This window comes from Xenopus laevis, chromosome 5L, assembly GCF_017654675.1.
Source record: "Xenopus laevis strain J_2021 chromosome 5L, Xenopus_laevis_v10.1, whole genome shotgun sequence".
NCBI classification, from domain to species: Eukaryota; Metazoa; Chordata; class Amphibia; order Anura; family Pipidae; genus Xenopus; species Xenopus laevis.
Genome location: NC_054379.1, coordinates 118,294,183 through 118,316,048, shown reverse-complemented (window position 1 = coordinate 118,316,048; position 21,866 = coordinate 118,294,183). Strand labels below are relative to the sequence as shown.

General features: G+C 38.4%; 1 protein-coding gene across 1 annotated transcript in view; it reads left to right on the top strand.

Annotated features, from left to right (window-relative positions):
- The window catches only part of fndc3b.L (fibronectin type III domain containing 3B L homeolog), a 177,966-nt gene that overhangs the window by 47,260 nt on the left and 108,840 nt on the right, over nucleotides 1–21,866 (top strand). The window contains exon 3 of the mRNA XM_018263689.2: nucleotides 9,368–9,443. Coding sequence (XP_018119178.1) covers nucleotides 9,368–9,443 — 76 coding nt within the window. The remainder of the gene's footprint in view (nucleotides 1–9,367; nucleotides 9,444–21,866) is intronic.

The following is a 21,866-nucleotide window of genomic DNA, read 5'->3' as shown; positions in this document are numbered from 1 at the left end:
GGATGTTTAGTGCAGCTGTCTGTGCACAGCATTTTGCTGGCTCCATCAAAGGGCCAGAACACAACAGTGTGTAGAGGGATAGTTTAGTGGCAAGCAGGAAAAAAAGGTAGGAATATTTAGTAGGGATACACTGAATCCAGGATTCGGTTCGGGATTAGAATCCTTGTGCCTGGCCAATCAGAATGCTAATTTGTAAATGTAAATTAGGGGCAGGTAGGGAAATAACGTGACTTTTCTTCACAAAAAAATATTTTTTCCACTTTTTCCTTCCCTGACCCTAATTTACATATGCAAATTAGGATTTGGATTTGGTTCGGTAATCGGCCAAATCTTTTACCACGGATTCGGGGATTTGACTGGATGCCAAATAGTGGGTGCAGTGCATCCCTAATATTTAGGAACCAAGGCATTTTTAATCTGCTGCAAGTATGGAATCTATAATCCAGAATGCTCGGGACCTGGGGTTTTTAGAGTAGGGGGTCATTCCGTAATCTGGATCCATGGTCAGACTGGGGGGCCCACTTGGGATGCTGTCTCAGGGCCCCCTGCCAAAACCCTGTGGAGGTTGACGCTAGGAAGATCGGGTCTGGGCCAGCCCAGTGCGACTCTGTTTGGATCTCCATACTTTGTCTATTAAAAAATAATTAATACATTAAATAAACCCAATAGGATTGTTTTGGCAATCCAATAAGGATTAATTGATTAATTATATTTTAGCATCAAATACAAGCTACTATTAAATTACTGCAGAGAATTGCAATTTTGAATTATTTAAAAAATGATTTATTAAAATATAATCTATGGGAGATGGCCTTCCCATAATTTGGAGATTTCTGGATAATGGATAAATACAAGAGATCCTCTGCACTCAACCCATTATCAATATATTAAGGACATTGAAACATTTTGTGCCTTAAGCTACTAAAAATGCCTTACCCTTTAAACAAAACAGGTATAATTTGTCCATATATTGCAATATATTTAAGCTGACCAACTACGTCAAAGTCTATTACTTCATTATACATTTTACAAAGGGACTAAGTTTTACCTGCAACTTACTTTCTGCTTTCAAAGTTACTTACTGAATCAGATGCAATTTGAGTGTAGGACTGGCCATACCGGGGATGATTTTGACATAGTTGGCCATCTTAAATATATTGCAATATATGGACAAACAATTCCGGTTTTGTTTAAAGGGTAAGGCATTTTAGTAGCTGTATGCACAAAATGTCTCAATGTCCTTAATATATTGATAAAGGGTTGAGTGCAGAGGACTCTTGTATTCTATTGCACCTCCGCTTAATGTTTTTAAAAATTAGTGGTGGCACAACTTTCCCTTGTTCAGGATAATGGATCCCATACCTATATTGTAAAATGTTTCAGGCTTTCCCTAAGTATATTGTTTTATCATATATGTAATGTCGTACAGGTATGGGATCTATCTTCCAGAAAACTTTGAATGTGGCGCTTCCCTGATACAAGCTTCAGTTGTTTTTTTTTTTTTAAATAAAAAGGGTTTTCATTCTATATAGAGAGCCATGAATTACATTTGCCCCCTGTTTATATCCAAGTAAGTTTTAAAACTATCATATTATGAACAGAGATCTGTTATCCAAATGTGGAGCCCAGAGCCCTATGGAACTTGTGACAGCACCCGTAGCTACATAGTAGCTTATTCAGAAAACCTGCATCCGTTACTGAAGTAAACACACAGTATTTACTAGTGCAGAGTAATTCACAGAAAAGGTATTTCCATTTGGTGTTACTGGCCCTCTAAACACATTTAGAGTCTAGTAATTGTGTGGCTTTACTGGATGATAACATTGAAGGAGAATTATGGCCTGTGCTCAAGATGCAGTTTGCTATCTGTAATACATAAAAGCTTTAAATATCTAGTGAAATATATCCTGTGTTTGTCATTCTCTGGTGCTCCAAGGACACTGGTACCATCATCTAAGTGGTTAGAGGAGGACAACAAGGTGCTCCAGAATTAGTGGTAAAGTAACTCACCAAACAGTGAAAGTGGTCCGGGTGCACCAGCCCCAGACCCCCAGCTTTAGGGAGCGGTACAGCAGAAGATAAGGAAGCAGGGCTGACCATGACTAAGCACCCTGAGGGATACGCGTAGGGTGGATGGAGATGAAGCTACATTTTTAATTTTTCTACTAATACTGGTCTTGTGGATCCGTTTGAGTGCCGGGCAGCCCTGCTTCCTTATCTTCTACCATCATCTAAGTCCCGGGCAGATTTTTTTTTTATACAAAAGCTTCTCCAAAACACATAATTTGTTTAAATGTACCAAGCCAGTGGTTTGGGCCCATCCTGTCTACCTAATGTTCACACCTTCTGCAGTCCAGCTAGTTAAAAAGTTATGTGATTTATGTTATTTAAACAATAAAACCCATAGTAGTATCCCTTGAAGCCCCCCCTGTTGCACCGTTTTCATTACTTGGACACAAAAAATGGGTAGTTAAACATATTGAACAAGTTTTGGGAGCTGTATGCCTTTTAGCGTAAGGCCTTTTATTATGGTAAGCGGCATAGCAACTCTGTGTCATACAAATCTGTAAATAAGCTTTTGTTCCCCTTTAGCGTTAGTTCACAAGATGAGATTTGGGGAGATTTTGTTGCCTGGCGACTAATCGCCTCTTCTTCTGGACGATAATCTCCCTGAACTGCCTCCATGTGAGTTTCCATCCGCTATAATGAAAAGTCGTCTGTGCTAAAGCGCCCAAAGTCGCCCGAAGTTTCCTCGTGAGGCAACTTTAGGCGACTTCTGAAAACGCAGCGATACGTGTGCTTTATCGCAGGCGACTTTTCATTAAAGCGTATGGGAAGACACATGGAGGGAGTTCAGGGAGATTGTCAACAAGAAGAAGAGGCGATTAGTTGCCATGCGACAAAATCTCCCCGAAGCTCCTCGTGTGAACTAACCCTTAAACTACAGTTTGGAAAAATACATGCATTTCAAAGTTTTTACTGCAGTAATTTTCTCCTTTGTTAATCAGTGTTGCTAGAAACAACATTTATTGATTAGTATAACAAAGTTACATTACTTTTCCTGGCAGAATGTCATCAATATGATGCAAAACCTGCTGGGACCTACGGTAAATCAATTGAAATGTGACAAAACATAGATCATCCTAGGTCATGTTTGTCTCGGTCAAACTCTCTCAGTAGATGTTGCATAGTGATAAACTCTATTTGATAAGAATGTATACAAGAAGCTAGGCATTTAGGGGACAATAATAACTGGCAATATTTGATATTTTTCTTTTGTTCTGTTATTAATTTAATGATTTCAAAAGGATTTTAGGCCACATGCAATGTTTTCTCCAGCAGTGGAGAAGACCTCAGTGCACTTGTACCACAGTACAAGAATATCTTCCCCAGCCTATGATAATTACAATCAACCCATCCTTAATTCCATCATGGTTCTTTATAAAAACCTATACCATTTGGCACTGTCTATATCTAATTTCTTTGAGGGTGGGCCAAGGGTTTTTGGGTTCTCTTGTGGATCCTAGGAGACCCAGTTTGACACTGGAACCACCCTGAGTATTTACTTTGTTGGCCCCAACCTACGATAATTCCCATCAACCCATCCTTACTTCCATCATTGATTATTATAAAATCCTATTCCATTTGGCATTGTCTATATCTAATTTCTTTGAGGGTGGGCCAAGGGTTTAGGATTCTCTCAATAATCCTGGGAGACCCAGTCTAACACAGGAACCACCCTGTGTATTTAAGCACTGACATCAGTGTGATCTGCCTGTCACAAGGGGCAGATACAGGCCAAAAGCAGTTTTGGGCTTGAGCACATTGGCGTTTTCAACTGTTGGAGAAAATAACATCAGTGACACATCCCTTAGGCTCGTGGGGCATGAGGTGATCATTTATGACGATTCCTAAGCAGCCCAGACCACACTGAGCATGTGCACAGTCTTAGTCTGGCAAAGATGTTTAACAAAGTTACAAGATGGTGACCCCCTGTGGCCAACTTTGAAAGCATAAATCATTTTAATTAGGCTTGTGGTACAGTAAGTTCATGGTTATGCTTAGTATAAAAAAAATTAGCAGAGAAGCTATTAATATAAAAAGCTATCAAAATAAAAATAAAACCATACCTTCCACCTGCCTGTCCCTAGTCAGGTGAGAGAATCCCAGTTTGTGGATCTGTAGAACTTTGCAGGTTTGAAGTGAATCAGTGGTGTCACTGTCCATAACTGGGTAAGTACGGTGTACATCTTGGTCATTGCCTAAAATATCATGACTTTTCTAGGTATCTGTGGCAGTATACTAGTGTTTCCTCATCTTAAAGGAATAGTTCAGTGTGAAAATAAAAACTGTGTAAATAGATAGGCTGTGCAAAATAAAAAATGTTTCTAATATAGTTAGTTAGCCAAAAATGTAATATATGAAGGCTTTAGTGAACAGATGTCTAATAAAACAGCCAGAATTCAACTTCCTGATTTTCAGCTCTATAACTCTGAGTTAGTCAGCGACTTGAAGGGGGGCCACATGGTACATATCTGTTCATTTGAGTTTGTAATTGATCCTCAGCATTCAGCTCAGATTCAAAAGCAACAGTTATGACCCATGTGGCCCCCCCTCAAGTCTCTGATTGGTTACTGCCTGGTAGCCAGGGTAACCAGTCAGTGTAAACGAAGAGAGCTGAAAAGCAGGAAGTAGTGATCTGACTGACATGTTATACATCAAATCGCTCCTTTATACATTACATTTTTGGCTAACTAATATATTAGAAACATTTTTTATTTTGCACAGCCTATCTATTTATTAGTTTTTATTTTTACACTGAACAATTCCTTAAAGTAAGGGCAGATTGATGCAGTCAGGAGAGCTAGTCTAAATAGCTACTCTTTGAAATCACATGTTGACACACCTGCAAAAACCCCAAAAAAGTGGTGGGCATTTTGATGCAAGTATATTGAGTAAGTGCCCCTCTAGCTGTTGTTGAATAGGTTTCGTTTTGGGATACTGGGAATGATACCAACATGAGCTGGAGGGCTGCATATTGGAAATATTTTCCCAGAAGCATATTTTAGTTAGATTCTTAATATATGCATCAATAATTTTTGTCTTTGGAATAATATTAATGTTATATTACAACTCATATACAAATCAAAGTAAAAATATATTTCTACAGTTTACATAGTTCTGCTGTGACTGGGCTTGTTTAGACTACAAGTCAGAATGGTTTATATTCAGGCATCAAACTGTGCTGAAATTTGTATTGCTATTTAATAAAGCACTCTAATCATAAAAGGATATGGTCGGTATTTATGCTCTTGTTGTATCATGATGTCCTTATTTTGTCGTGACTTTGTTTTGATGGTTGTAGCTATAAATCTGAAATGCAAAACGGTTTTGTGTCACAATATGGCATACGTTTGTATCATTACTAGGGATCAGAGTGGCAGTACTTTATAAAAGTAGTGTTTTTTTCCCCTCCTGTGTAATGGGACTAACAGAATGAGTAGCATACCACTCTCATGAAAGAATATTTTTGCTTGAAGAAAAGATCTGGATACAAACAGAGAAACTTAAGTAAAATACACATTTCATACTTTTCAAAATTCTGCATAAAAACTATTTTGAATTCGGCAGAACCCCCGAATCCTTCACAAAAGATTTGGCCGAATACCGAATCGAATCCGAATCCTAATTTGTATATGCAAATTAGTGGTGGGAAGGAGAAAACATTTTTTACTTGTTTTGTGACAAAAAGTCACGAAATTTTTCCTCCCCGCCCCTAATTTGCATATGTAAATTTGTATATATGTATGCACATATACAAATTAGGATTTGGTTCGGCCAGGCAGAAGGATTCGGCCGAATCTGAATCCTGCTGAAAAAGGCTGAATACTGGCCAAATCCCGAACCGAATCCTGGATTCGGTGCACCCCTAATAAAAATACAATTTTAATTCTGACCCTGCCTACTCAGATCACAGCATGGATCAGTCTTAGCCACATATATTTCTTACAAGTCACACTACTTTTCTACAAGGCAAACTGGACTTTTGGCGGGGTATAATGCAGAATTAAGATGGATCTGCTGCAGTTCACATATAAAATACTGCATTTGGTGCACAGTTTAGTAACTGTGGGGTTGCAAGATTCTTCCATCTGCAGGCCTTGGTTCTTATTGCCCATTTCTTTGGGTTGCATTTTTTCTGCACGTTCCAGACCCCTTTCATCACTACCGTAGAGACCCTAGTTGGCTTGTAATGTTCATAGGGAAGAAGCAAATAATTTGCTAATGCTGCATCTATGGGAGTGTTTACCGCCATAGGTAAAGTTTCCACTATAAAGAGCATATGGTGTGCTCATTGTCTCACTGACAAGCCACAAGCCATTTATCAACTGCTACTCGGCTCCTAGTGTGTTTACTATCCAATTCAAGAAGCCAGAAGGGTAGTATCCTAGCTACCCATGGACGAAGAATGATAAAAATTGCAGTTTCCATAGCAGGGGCAAGTCCCAATGTTTTGTGGTACCCTATAATGATATAAAATAGATTCAGGATCGGACTGGGCCAGCGGGACACTGGTGGGCTCCACTGACCCAGTCCTGCCTGAAACTATGGGTGCTTTTCCCCTGACCACCCATCCTGATCTTGGCCACAATGGAGAATAGGTATTTGCGGGGTGAAGTTTGACAACGTCAGTAGAACAACTCATGACTGAGGCAGGGGCAGAGGGGGGCCCTGGACCCCCCAATCTGATGCTGGATATACACATATAGTAAACCAAACACTTTTCATTTAAACCTTCACCTCTATAGCCTAACCACATTTTTTCTACAGTTACACTTTTTAAGTTAAAGAGTTTTAAATCTAAGATATAAATATTGCGCAAACAAAATATTGGAGAAACACTTCCCAGATGTATCAAATGATCTTCAATTATGTGTTCTTCTTCAATGTCTGGAAGAGCTCCCAGCATACAAATAAAAACACAGAAAGAGGAAAAACAGAGTTAAAACATTTACTCGGTAAAAGACAGAAAAAAACGTATTCTACAAACAAATAGCAAGGGGGTGCAATAGAAGGTGCAGAATTTGTCCAGGGTTTATTGCTGACCAGAAGCACAATTTGCATCTTTTATAACATTACCACTTTAATATTTAAACAATATACGTCCCCATCAATTAGCAGCAACCAGGAAAGTTAAAGGGGAAACTGTCTGTAATATAAAAAAAATCTACTGAACGCTAATGGATGTTTTATAAACCTGGTTTGCAAATATACTTTTTTTTTCTTACAGTTGTTTAGATATTTAAGCATTTATTTGTGAATTCTTCAAGTTAACCTTTTCGATAGGCTGCAACCAACCCACTCATGCTGTGAGTTGCTGACAGATTTCATTAGCTCAAATTGGCTGATTCCAGCATGAGTCATCAGTTTACAATGCACCACTGACAACCATGCTTGAGTTGTTTGCTGAACAAAAACATGTAAGGTTGAAGAGCACACTAATGGGGTAAGCCAGACTTGGCTGTTTCATGGCCTGTGTATAAATGCAGGGAGAGAAACAGGATTTGCTCACCTATACTCCATGGTATTACGGTATTCACAGGTACGACGTTGACTGTGGATATAGTAAGATCACATGGAGGTTAATGGATTGGCTGTTTTTTGCCCTGTGTTTATACACAGGCCAAGAAACCGCCACTTCTTACATTACTCACAAACCATTTATATTTAAAGAATCCTCTTATATGCAAAATATAGTTGAAAAATTTATGGTAAGAGATGTTACCAATTTCTTACCACCTGACTTCTTCTCCAAATGGTGGAAATAACAAGGAGATATTAGCACTACCAGGCTTGTCTTCTGGCCTTACTCATAATTAGGTGGTCTAGTTTCCACTTTCTTATTACCTCGTCCCTCGGCATCGCCAACAGACTTTAAAGGGGGTTTAAAAGAAAAGTAGTTAAGGTTATAGTTTGTGTTTTTTATGGGTGGGGTTAGGGAGAGGGTGAAAAAGAAAGCTTTTTCGAGCAGGGCCCTCTTTACCTCTTATATCAGCTTTTTTGTATGTAATCTGTATGTTAAGTGTATACACCCATATATTGTACATAAAATAATAAATATTTTAATTATGGAGAGTAAATAGTAGGGTAGATGCCTAAAGAATCAGATAGAGTCATTGTAATTGATATAGTTAAATGTGCAGATGGGGGTGTTGGGATTTGATATCTTATATTGGTTTTTACAGGGCTTTGTAAATATTGTTTAGGCAAAAATATTTAGACTATAATTGTTTACTCAGGTTCTTAGCAGGTGTTCCTCTTTTCGAAGAAAGCTTTTGAAATGAGGAAGCTAGGATAATTTGATTCCCCTAATTAAATGTGGTGACTATGGAAAAAACAATAGGTAATTACTTCCTTGCACTGGTTTTGGACAGGGCATTTTTGACTACAACATTTTGGTGTTCTTACAATTGAATAATAATTATCACACCACCCAAATAACATCTCCTTATGACTCCTTATGAGATGATGGAGGGTTTGTAGTTCCCAGCCTTGGTTTACAGATTGTGAAGAGACCCTTTGGACTAATTTCTGGAGCTAAAAACTTTTATGTGAAGTTGGTTAGCCTTAAAATCCACAGACATTCTTCCCATGGCAAACATTTCTTGGGACAAAGAGTGAAAACCAGGAAATGTCCTTGGAGAGTATCTAGGAAACCATAATGGGTCAAAAATGTTTCTCAGCCCCCACAGCATTCTTCTAATATGTTCAAGCTCTATAAAGAATATATATATTAATAAAAATGTAAGATTTTTAGAAAGAGATATTTTATTGTTGAGTCTAATCACATAAAAGTGTAGACCAAGCCAATATAACAGTATTTGTGTTTTTGTTGTTCCTGGCTTATACCAGGAAAGCTGTTATCTCTAAAAGTACATAAATAACAACATAATATATATAATAAAAAATATATTAGCTATTCATATAGTATATGTGTTGCAAAGACACGCGCTTAATATATACATTAAAAATCAAAGATGTTACAAGTGTAAGTGATTAACAGAGTTCTAGAAGGCAGCATGTTTAATGAGTTTTTGAACAAGAAGGCACAGATTGAAGTTGAAAGCAGGTAGGATATCTTGTAGGAATTTATTACAATACAATTAGAACACTTGATGGTTCTTTTAGACTTTACACTATGTTTTTATTAAATAAAAAGATGACAGGGCCATTTACAGTGTCATATTTGAGTTGGAACTCAACACCAAATGACATTTGTTAGCAAATAAGGTTAAAAAAAACGCTTACAGAAAAGATTGCACATGTTGCATTATTTTGAACCACTGTTTTCATCTTATTTTGACAGGTCATTCTAGTTCAGGTTAACCCAGGAGAAACCTTCACAATAAGGGCAGAAGATGGGACACTGCAGTGCATTCCAGGTAAGCCTGAAACTGTGTAAGACTCTTTCTGTGCCTTAATCGTATCTTCACAAAACTAAAATCTCCCTGATCCATCTTTGCCTACGTTGAATACTTGCTTTACTCATTCAGATAGATAATGTGAAAAAAGTGTAGTACTTCTAAAAAAACTACAATACAAAAGGCCCAAGACTCGCTACAGCTGAATGCTGTTAACTGTTTTGACTTTTTCTTTGGTACACTTACAGTATCTCCCTTCAGGTTCTGAATCTCTCTTAATATTGTTTGTTTTCCTTTTCTGTGTCTGTCCATTATGCCTTTCAGGCAGTGCCCCCCCTATGAGTAAATCCAGTTACCTGTCTTGTGCATGGATATCGTTCTTGACAATCTCCAGACACAAAAGCACTAAATCCGAATAATGTTAATTTTAGTTTTTCTCTATGAAATGCAACAGAACAGTGGTAATAAATGCTGTTCTATTACTCTCTACGAGTTGCTAGAAGTTATAGCTCAAAGAATGCCTTTTGCACACAGTAAACTTAACCGTTATATTTTGCTGTGTAGTTTGGGGTAATTAAAAACACTTCTTTGAAATAAGACATACTTTCCATTTTATAACCTAGTTATTCCCTTCCAGACAAGTCCACCTAATGTGACATGTCTGATTCAGGCATTTTTTCACTTTCATACTTTGTTTTTCCAAGGCTGCCTTTCAGTTGCTAAGTCCTCCTGCCAGTTATACATTCTTCCATCCTGATTCCTGCTTAATTTCTGCTCTCAAAAACCTCACTTGTGTCCTGTTCCTGCCAACATTTATAATATTACTTTTTTTATTTATCAGTGTGCATTAAGCCCAAACTTGAGCTTGAGTGGAGAGTAGGACTGTATTTCCCTTTTTTCATACCAAAATGAAAAAAGTGTGTTTTTCAAAACAGTTCATGCTTCTCAAGCATTGGTTCTTTAAAAGCATTAGAAATTAACACAACACATTGTAAACCTCAGGCCGATTTATAGGGCTTATGTGGAAAATAGTTTCACTTTAGGGCTTGTTTATATAACAGAACATAGTATGTAAATAGCACAGTGTTCAGTTCATTATAAATTGCTGCAGGCCTCTGCTCAGAGACTTGCTGTTAGCTCATTGTATAGAGTCTGTGTAAGTAGCTGTAGTAGTAGCTTAGACGCTATATAGGGGTTAAGGGTAATATATTTATTTACTCTTATTAGACAGTGAAGTTGTTGCCAGTGTCAGGCAGTGCTAAATGAGTAGGGGAATGAATGAGTGGGGAAGTGAATGAAGCTGGCTACATTGTTCAATTTGATATGTTAAGGCAAAAGCAATGTTGTATGGGATTTGAAAATCTGTCTGTACAAGCAATTTACTGATAATACACAGTGATTATATTTGGTTGATAGAAACACTGTCAGATTTCCCTCCTGCTGCAGAGGAGCTTTTCCTCAAACTAACATAAAATAACTTGCACATTCTATAAAGACAGATTCCTATCCATTTATATTCTATGCTAGTTAAATAGAGATGCTGTAATGTGTTTTAAAGGCATTTTCATAAAAGCGCAGCTAAAATTATGTTGAAGAAAAAGACAAAACAGTACAGGTATAACGGATGCATTTTAATACAAATCTATGTAACAGTACAAGTATGGGATACGTTATCCAGAAACCGTTATCTAGAAAGCTCCGAATTACGGGGAAAGCCATCTTCCATTGACTCCATTTCAAGCAAATCATTTTGTTTTTCTATGTAATTATAAAACATTTTATTTGACAGGCTCCTATTGTTATGCAGTAAAAAAAATGTCAGAAGTAAGTAAGTACAGGTATGGGATCAGTTATCAATAAACCTGTTATCCAGAAAGCTCCAAATTACAGAATGGTGGTCTCCCATAGACTCCCTTAATATTAAATACTTCAATATTTTTCCTTTTTACTTGTAGAAACGAAACATATCTTGTACTTGATCCAAACTAAGATATAATAAATCCTTATTGGATGCAAAACAATCCTATTGGGTTTATTCCACAGGGAGCATAGGTCAGATACAGTATGACACACACAAGGAGCATAGGGCAGGCAGAATATTGCACACACAAGGGGCATGGGGCAGGCAGAATATGGCACACACAGGGAGCATAGGGCAGGCAGAGTATGGCACACACAGGAAGCATAGGGCAGGTAGAGTATGACACACACAGGGAGCATAGGGCAGGCAGAGTATGGCACACACACAGGTAGCATAGGACAGGCAGAGTATGGCACACACATGGAGCATAGGACAGGCAGAGTATGGCACACACAGGGAGCATAGGGCAGGCAGAGTATGACACATACTTGGAGCATAGGACAGGCAGAGTATGGCACACACAGGGAGCATAGGGCAGGTAGAGTATGGCACACACAGGGAGCATAGGGCAGATAGAGTATGGCACACACAGGGAGCATAGGGCAGGCAGAGTATGGCACACACAGGGAGCATAGGGCAGGTAGAGTATGGCACACACATGGAGCATAGGGCAGATAGAGTATGGCACACACAGGGAGCATAGGGCAGGCAGAGTATGGCACACACACAGGTAGCATAGGACAGGCAGAGTATGGCACACACAGGGAGCATAGGGCAGGTAGAGTATGGCACACACAGGGAGCACATGGCAGGCAGAGTATGGCACACACAGGGAGCATAGGGCAGACAAAATACAGCAGGAGACAGGGAAACCTCATGACCTCATCATGACCACTCTATGAAAAACAGTTCATACTGTGCTACATACAGTGAACAAGTGAACAGTTTCAGTCTGGGTCTGAGGTGTGAACAGTACAGGGCTTGTGAACAATAGAGGTGCCACAAGTGTAAATTTGAGGTGTAAGCAATTCTGGGGCCAGTTTGTGGGCCACCAGTTGGACAGCACTTCTCTAGAAGAAGCTAAACATTTGCTTGCATGTTTTGTATCTGGAAAGATGAGGAACCTTATTGTATTCATATTGGTGCCTAGAGGAGAAGACTTGCATTCCACCTTAAAAAGTTTATTTATTTAAAGCTACCACCCTGTACCACTTTAGATTTGCAGCTATTTTTACCTATATTGAGCTATGTTTTTAACCTCTTAGCTTGTGTTTTCCAAACTGGCCTGGGTTTCTCTTGGCACAAATTTTCTTTGTTCCAAAAACAGAAACAATTGCCATTTTATGCTTAGCAAATGCAGACTGGTAGTACCAGTCGATGCACCAAGCGCTGTATTGTGGATAAAATACATGGAAGTTTGATTACACTTTGCACACTGCACACTTTGCATCACTATTTTGTATAGTGTGCACCATCTGTTATTTGAAAAAGCAGTTTTCCTTAAGAGTTTAAGTATCATAATTGTTTCATTCTAATATATTTCCTTTGGTGCTCTAATATAGATGTCTTAACAGTGTTAGTTTAGAGCTGATAGTTGATATCCAAGTGGTCTCCACGTGGCTCATTCTCCTGGATGATTAATGACTTCCTTTAGACTGGCCTGATATGCATTAGTTAAACATGTGTGTACATGTACAGTGTAAAAAAAAGTACATTCAGTAAGTAACTGCCATGCAGTCTATAAAGTTGCTTGGATCCTGGAAGAAATTGTAGACAATTTAGATAATTGCCTAATTATATTCCACGAATATTTAAACTGCTAGAGCGGCCGCTTTAAAAGGAAATTATCTTTAAAAAGTTTTTGTTTGCCTTTAGGGAGCAGAAAAGTATGCAAAATGTTCTTTTTTTATTACTGGAACTCAAGACAGGAGTCTTTTAACCAACTTCCAAATATCCGGAGATATATATATGTTCCCTGAAATCTCACCTAGAATATTTATATACTGTGTTGCAAGAGAAGCCTATCATGACAGTGTTTATACAGAGGGTTACTCGGTTCTTAATTACTAGCCAGACCCTACTGTCCACAGGAGTGCCCTCGTGGGTGAGTCAATAGACAGGGAGTAGATAATACCTTGGTTAGAACCCTGTGCTACACCAAAATCTGAACAAATCTCAGGTTGTAAGCATGTATATTTGTGGATTAGGTACCATTCTATTTTGGTACTTGTAGCAATGGCCTCAAGGCCCACTACCCACAGTGGATGATTTACCATTGCCATCAACAGTCATTCAAAGCCAAAGGGTTACTCACTGTGCATTTTTGGGTGATAATTGCTGGAACGGTGCTGAAGAATATTGCTTACTACTGGAGTATACATATGCTGAAATAATATGCAAGCAGTGTTCATGTGACTTCATAGGGATGTGATTCCTTGCGTGACTGGTCAGATTGATGGGATTTTTTGGCTGGCGTTTGGTTCTGGGGTCCAGTCTCTTAGGACAATGCTATTTAGCTTCTTCCATGTTGTGGGACTAATATTAAAATATTCACAAGAATAAATGGGTCAATGGGCAAACTGTGGGCTACAACATTCTTTGGGCGCTGCATTTGGCCCACAGGTCCTTGGTAAAAGCTCAAATTAATTTTTTCAAAGTTTAAACGGTACTTTTATCTGTTGTTACAATGGATATATGTTTTTAGAACTTATGCTATAGGTTCTTGCATTGCCTTCTATTAGCTAGTTGGTTTCAATCTTCATGCAGCCATTAATAATCTATCTAGTTTCTATTTCCTAAAATGGGGGTGCCATCCTTCCTACATTTGGCAGGGGTGCTATTGCTAATGAGCAGATCTTTATCCTGTAGGGGCCAAATTGGTCTAAACTCTGTACTCTAAGGTGTCCAGTGACATAGTGCCAACTGTGGGCTGCATACAGGGACTGATGTGATGAAGAAGGCATTTACTTTGGTCACACACATGAGCGAATGGCTTGCATATTCAGTCAAGTATATTCAGCTTTGCACCAGTTCTCTGCCCAAGTACATTTGTAGGGGTTATATAGATCAATATCAAGTAGAAAAGCCAGCATTGACATTTGTATTGGAAACACCATTCATCTCATGGCCTAGTATGTGGTTTCTATAATGATACAATCCAAGGAATAGTTCAGCTTCGCAAAACATTAGATGGGAAATGGAAATTTCAGTTTGTGTGCATGATTCTGGGCAGCAGTTTATTTCCAGACTTGGAGCACTGTGTGCTTGTGGAAGGGAAAAGAACAGGACTATGCTGCTTGCTGGCTGCTCTAGACAGCTATGAATGTGACCTGGCAGCCAGCAGGGTTTCCTGCTGACGTGGCCTCCTACAAAAGAAGCAAAACAGAGCAGCTTCAGTGTAATGCCAAGGAGACGGTTAAAAAGTGAATTACCAAACCTATGGAGTTAGAAAATGAATATGAGTGCCCAAATATGCAGGAACTTGCCAACAGTAAAATGAGAAAACACTGACTTAATTTCACATATACCAAAATGCCCCTTTTTTTTTTTAAATCAAGCAGTAAGAATGTGCTAGAGACCTGTGTATATCTGCTTGGGCGGACCTGTACCCCTCCTAGACCCTCTGAACCTACATTGCCCCCCTGAGACTGGTTAACTGAACCACAGGAGCTTTTCTTGGAAACTAACCCTGTAGCAGTTTTAGGCCAGAGGTAACATCAGTCTGGGAAGCAGATCATATCATACCCTGGGAGTGGTGTCCCTTAACCCCCGGGACGGACATCACTCTGGATGACAGATTAAAAAGGTAGAGAAAATTCTCTTTTATTTTTTTTTACAAAATATTGACACCTGCAAGAAGGTACATTCTCCTATATAACTATGGGACCTGTTATACAGAATGCTCGGGACCTGGGTATTTCCGGATAATGGATCTTTCCATAATTTTGGAAGAATTAATTATGTGTTCGTTCTGATCAAGTACAATATTTTATTATTATAGAGAAAAGGAAAATAATTTTTAAAAATTTTATTTCTTGATTAAAACGGCATCTATGGCGTTCCCGTAATTCAGAGCTTTCTGGATAATTTGTTTCCGGATAATGGATCCCATACCTGTACACATTTCTAAAATTATTTTAAGTGATCTTTGCATCAGCTTTGAATAATGTGCAAACATTGCACTGCAAAACTGAACATATTGCATTAAGCATAGAGACAACTGTGTTTATATGGGGGTTTTAAACTGAATGAAGGCTGAGATGATAAAATGTGTTCTGCAGAGTTGCTTACAAGGATATATGGTAAGTATATTCAAGGCAGCAGAATGAAGCCTCTGGCGATCTAGTCACTAAAAGAGAATGTGCTGGGACCTCAAGGTCAGCACTTAGGTTCAGAGAAAAGTTTTTACTTTCAGACACATAGGGGCAAATTCATTAAGGGTCGAATATCGAGGGTTAATTAACCCTCGATATTCGACTGGGAATGAAAATCCTTTCGACTTCGAATATCGAAGTCGAAGGATTTTGCGCAAATACTTAGATCGTACGATCAAAGGAATAATCGTTCGATCGAACGATTAAATCCTTCGAATCGAACATTTCAAAGGATTTTAATCCAACGATCGAAGTATTATCCTTCGACCAAAAAAACTTAGCCAAGCCTATGGGGACCTTCCCCATAGGCTAACATTGGGTTCGGTAGCTTTTAGGTGGCGAACTAGGGAGTCGAAGTTTTTTCTTAAAGAGACAGTACTTCGACTATCGAATGGTCGAATGGTCGAATAGTCGAACTTTTTAGTTCGAATCCTTCGATTCAAAGTCGAAGTCGTAGTCGAAGGTCGAAGTAGCCCATTCGATGGTCGAAGTAGCCAAAAAACACTTCGAAATTCGAAGTATTTTTTCTTCTATTCCTTCACTCGAAGTTAATGAATTGGCCCCCTAGAGAACTAGAATGGTATTTTTTGATCTCAGCTGCTGCAAAACCTTTGCAATTCCTTAATGAAAATTATATTACAGAGTGCAAAAAAAAAAACAACAACAAATGTGTATCCCTATTGGTATATGAAAAAGAAGCTTTTCTGTGGGCCCAGAGAAAGACCCTATAAATTAATGCTTATCCTCTGCCTTTGAGATGCACAGTTGAACCCCAACAAGGGTGATTCTAGTCAGTGTAAACTCTTCTTGTGTCTAAGCCAATTGAATGAAAACGGTACTACAAAACGTAATTTCTTTACTTTTCTCGCATTAATGCTATTTTGTTTAGTGGTTCCTATAATCCCCTCTCCCAATAATTTATGCGCAGACTTTGTAATCAAAATGGCTTTAGGTGTAAAACTGTGAGTGGCTCCAAGAAGCTGATAGTTTGGTGGAGGACTAGCATAGCTTTGCAAAGGCTAAGGCTAAATCCCTCAGCATCCCTGACAAGTTGTAGATGTAAATAGAGGGAGTATCATAGACACTCAACCCTGAACCAAGGATGTCTGGCTTGATTCCTGCTTTAGATCATTGTGACCTGCAGTCGGTCATTGTAGCCTGCTGTTCTTCAGGCTCCACGAATTTGAATTATACTTCCACAGGGCAAGGTCTATGAGGGAGACGCACAATACTTATTTCATAGTGTGAGAAATGACCCTTACTGTGTAAAGTCCAGCGCCACACACCATATGCTTGTTCCTCCCCCAAAGGGTATGGGCTTTGTGACCAGTGCATGTGGAGGCCTGATGCTGTCGGAAGTAACTGATGGATAAGTTATCATTGTTGTACATTTGGAAGTTAATTCTCTGCTGCTTCAAAGGGTGTTTGTAAGAGGCTTTGGTGTGATATAATTGTCCATGGTAATTCTTATTTTGTCTGTATGCTAGCATCATTCTCTAGCACAGGGGTCCACCAACCTTTTTTTACCAAATTCAAATGTAAAAAGAGTTGGGGAGCAACACAAGCATGAAAAAGTCCTTTGCCAAATAATGGCTAATTGGTAGCCCCCATGTGGACTAGCAGCCTACAATAGGCTCTACTTGACACTATACTTAGTTTTTATGCAATTAAAACATGCTTTCAAGCTTGGAATTCAAAAATAAGCACCTGCTTTAAGGACCCTGAGGGCAACATCCAAGGGTTCACTGCTCTAGCATATCAAAGCTAAGTAGACTTTTCCTAGTTCAAATTAGAGTGACAAGTCAAGGATGTGTTGATTTTCTGCATTGATTTTTATGTACAGGATCTATATATAATGTTATGTTCCTTTAAATATGAAATATGAAATAAAAATGTAATCATAAGTGTAGGTTTACTTCCTTGTGATTTGACTGATCAAACTCTAGTGCCACTCAACCATTGTTAAATAGCTATGTATGGAAACAGATAGCTCTCCTCAACATGTGTAGAGTCTTCATCTCTTCAATTGAGGTCAAGCACTCTATTTGAAGGAAGAAAGGCACAAGGAAAATATGTACAGAAACTCACCAAATCAAGGGAGTGACCGCCATGACAATGCTGCTCCATCAAAAAGTGATGTGTTGAGCTTTGAGGATGCATTTTGGGTGGCTTTAGATGGGCAGGTTGGATGACTTTCTAACATTCTTTTTTTAATGTAGGTTACTCACTAAGAAACTAAATGATGTGTAGGTATGGGACCTGTTATCCAGAATACTCAGGACCTGAGGTTTTCCAGATAACAGATCTTTCCTTAATTTGGATCTTCATACCTTAAGTTTACTAGAAAATCATGGAAACATTAAAAAAGGCTGGTTTTGCTTCCAATAAGGATTAATTATATCTTAGTTTGGATCAATTACAAGCTACTGTTTTATTATTACAGAGGAAAGGGAAATCATTTTTAAAAATTTGAATTAATTGGATGAAATGGACTCTATAAGAGATGGCCTATTTGTGATTTAGAGCTTTCTTGATAAAGGGTTTCAGGATAACAGATCCCATATCTGTAGTAAGGTTTTTGACAGATCCCTGCTTCTTTTTCTGCAGGAGATTTTCCTCCTGTACCAAGGCTGTTGCAACATTTTTTGATAATCTCCATTTGGTCTTCTGAGGGTTTGGGGCTAACTCACAATAAATATGGAGGAATATACTGTAATACATTTTATATAGTGAATAGTAACTCAAAATTTGTAGCAAACACTCCCTGCTTTATTAGAAGTGCAGATATTCCCAGCTGCTACGTAGCATTTGCTACCATTTCTTCAGAAGGTTGACTTTATCCTGCCCTTAGGGTACCTTTACAGTGCATGTGAGGTGACAGTGATCCATCTTGCTGTAGTGTTTATCCTAATATGACTTTTTATGTGACTATATGTGTTTGCCTGACCTGTGACATCTAGGTCAAAGCTACTCAGTTTACTGATCAAAATCCTTGTTTTACATGGAATTGAGCGATTTGTTTACATATAGATGGACTGTCATTGATCAATCAGTTAAAATATTTAACTAACATATCCCTGAGGTTGAAAAATACCCATGGTTCATCATGTCTCGATAGATATGTGACAATATATATATAATGACCCTGAAATAAAACTAATAACATTTGTGGATATATATGATAAACCTACAATGTTTATTGCGCTACAGTATGTTGCCTTTTTATAAAGCACCTCATTAAAAATCCAGAATCAGTTCTCCTTTGAGATATTTTAAATTGCTTGCAAGTTTTCTGCTGCCTTTGTTTGTGTAGCATTTACATTTAGGTTCTATAAAGTCACATCTGCAAAAGCTGCAAATTCCACTTGGGGTGATTTCTTCCTCCTTAGTCCATGTAGTTTGACCTCTGTTGGAATGCAATGGACTGAAAGTGTGAAAAAAAGATGGGACTTTTTTTTTAAATGAATTCCTTTCATCCCCTCAGCCTGAACCTTAAAGGACCTTTGGAAAATATATTTTCATGCTTAACTCTTTCAAGGCCAAATGTAAGGGCCTGATCTCTTAATATGTGTATCTTTATACAGTGCTACTTAATATAAGTGGCTGCGTAACTTACAGACACAATTTAAAAGGTAATATGTACAGTTTAGTTTTGATAAGGTTGAGGTAGATTTTTAAGGTTTTAAGGCAGAGGATTTGGTTGAGGTAAAAAGGTGGTGGTTGAGAGAAATTGAGGGGATGGCCTCTACAGGAAAAGCTATGTATTGAGGTGCAGAAAAGAGAAGGGCTTTCATGTAAGTTATTCTTTGCTTAACGGTTGCTTAAGATACATTTTAACAGCAGAGGAACATGTTCTCTCTCAGGTGAGAGCAAGAGGTTGTGTCTATAAATGGAGGAAACTCAAACGAGCACGGGGTGAACACACAAACTCCTCACAGCTAGTGCCTAGGTTGCAATTGAACTCAGAACTTCAAGGCAGATGTGCTAACCTCTGAGTACTAATAGGCTAATCATGAGTGTAACCTTTGTGTATGTGTGACAATGTATATGGCTTCTTATATTATCTTTGCTGTTATTTAGCTTGTGTTTTTTCTCCAGCAGTAGGAACCATAGAGATTTTCCTGCTGGTATAAACGTTTCCTTCTGCCTTTAGTAGCAATTCACTGCTATAAAAGAATCTTCAGATTGTCTGCTAAAACCATTACTCGGTAGCATAACTGATATTACCTTAGGGCTTGCCTAAGATTTGTTTTGAAGTTGAACTGTTCCTGGAGTATGGATGGGGATTGCCTTTGAAGCGAGGCAGAGCAAACAGTGAGAGAGACGACAGCTTCCTGCTGCCCTTAGACTCTGGTCTGGCCAGTTAATCTGATTTTGAACTTGTCTGTTGATGTGCAAATAAAGGTAGATTCATACATTATATCCCACAACACTATACTGTGTTTCTTTCTGCATTAGTGCTCGGCAGAAGGGGCTCCTGTCATTTGTTCATGGCTTAGATTTTAGTGGCAATTTATGATTCTACACAGACAGCCTACTGGGCTTCTCCTGTACCTATGATACTGGGCCCTGGCCATGGCGGGTTATACCAGCAAGGCTGGTGAAATGGCAGTCAGGTGGCTGCCTGTGGCACGGAATGGTGTTTGACTGATCAAAGCAGTTGAACATATTTCTGACGAATTGACACATCTGTTTATAAATAAGTCTATTCATTACACATGTCCTGACGGAGAATTCCTGCTGGCACTTCCTATGGACTCCCCAGTCCCAGTGTTAGTAAATCTGCCCCTTAATCTTTTACAATCTTTTCACAGTGGATTATAACAGGTATATGCTTTTTCTCCAAGTGTGGGCTCACTCTCCAAACACCAGTGTAATCTCTGACAAAAAAAAACCATCCTATGGAAATAAAACATGACTTCAAAAATTTTGGAAAGGAAAGAACTTCCTTAAACAAATATAATTCCATTAAAATATTTTTCAATATCTGCTGTAAGTTAAAACCCTTGCAGAGATCATATACTACTGAAAAGAGATCTCTTGAGGTCTTTGGGAATGACAGAGTGTATTAATCTATCTTGAACAGACACACAATGAGCTCCTGTATGTGCCCTCTGTTGCTTGACAAAGGTTGTCAACTGAGCTTTCTTCAAAATATATATATTGTAGAAAATGTTAACTTTTTCCCAAGGGTATAGTATGTTTGCATAATTAGGTTTGGGGATGTGCAACCTTTTGGTACCTAAGCTTGACAAAAAACATTTAATCTTACCAAAAACAAGATTTGTTGTTATGACAATCTGACTGTTTCTTTTTAAGTCACATCTGTTTCCCGTTATTTCCAATTTCTCTGGAATTTCTATGGTAAAAACCTGCAAAACTGAAACCAGTGATGAAATACAGAACTTTGTTTGACATTTATGCCACGGGTTATTGTTTAGCCTTACTCTTAGGCACCGTGAGCACCTTCTCTTTAGAGGTTGTGAAACCCTATCTACAGAAATTTTCTGGGAAACAGAATGAACTTTTGAGTGATTTTTTTTGTATATGACAGCGCAATCTGCAGAGTGAGGAAAGCGCAGTTTAGCTGAATCTACAAATAGTGATCTGCCCATTTGACAAAGTCACCAAATGGCCCATTTCACCACCTATCTGTTGGACCAAATCAGGCTGATGTGATCAATGACAGGATCAAATAGGAACCCTTAAATAAACATATGTTCCATATATGCTTTGTTGCAAATTTGCTATTGCTCTGATGGGGTTCAGAGTGTTTAATTAGTATGATTGTTTACATTCCAATTATTTAGTGTCTTATAACTTTTGCTGCTTGTGTCTTTGGTACACAGAACAAGGATGAAAACCCCAAACTGAGGGCTCATTCAGGTGTACTAATTATCAAAAAATACACTTTATTTATACAAAAATTAACAAAAAGCACACAAATTCTTTTAAATTAAATACAAATACAAATCAGTGCATTAGGCTCCCTGATATCAAATTATTTTGCTTGGATCCAATGTACTCGTGGTACACAGGGAATCAACTGATTCCCCAGTCTGATAAAGTAATGTATAATATACTAAAGTTGGCCATAGACGTGCATATTATTACCTTATTTCAGATAAATGATCCTCCGTTCCAATCTTCCGACCAGCAACTTACCATTTTTCTTCTTTGTCTATACAGTTTCTTTAAATTATTACGTTA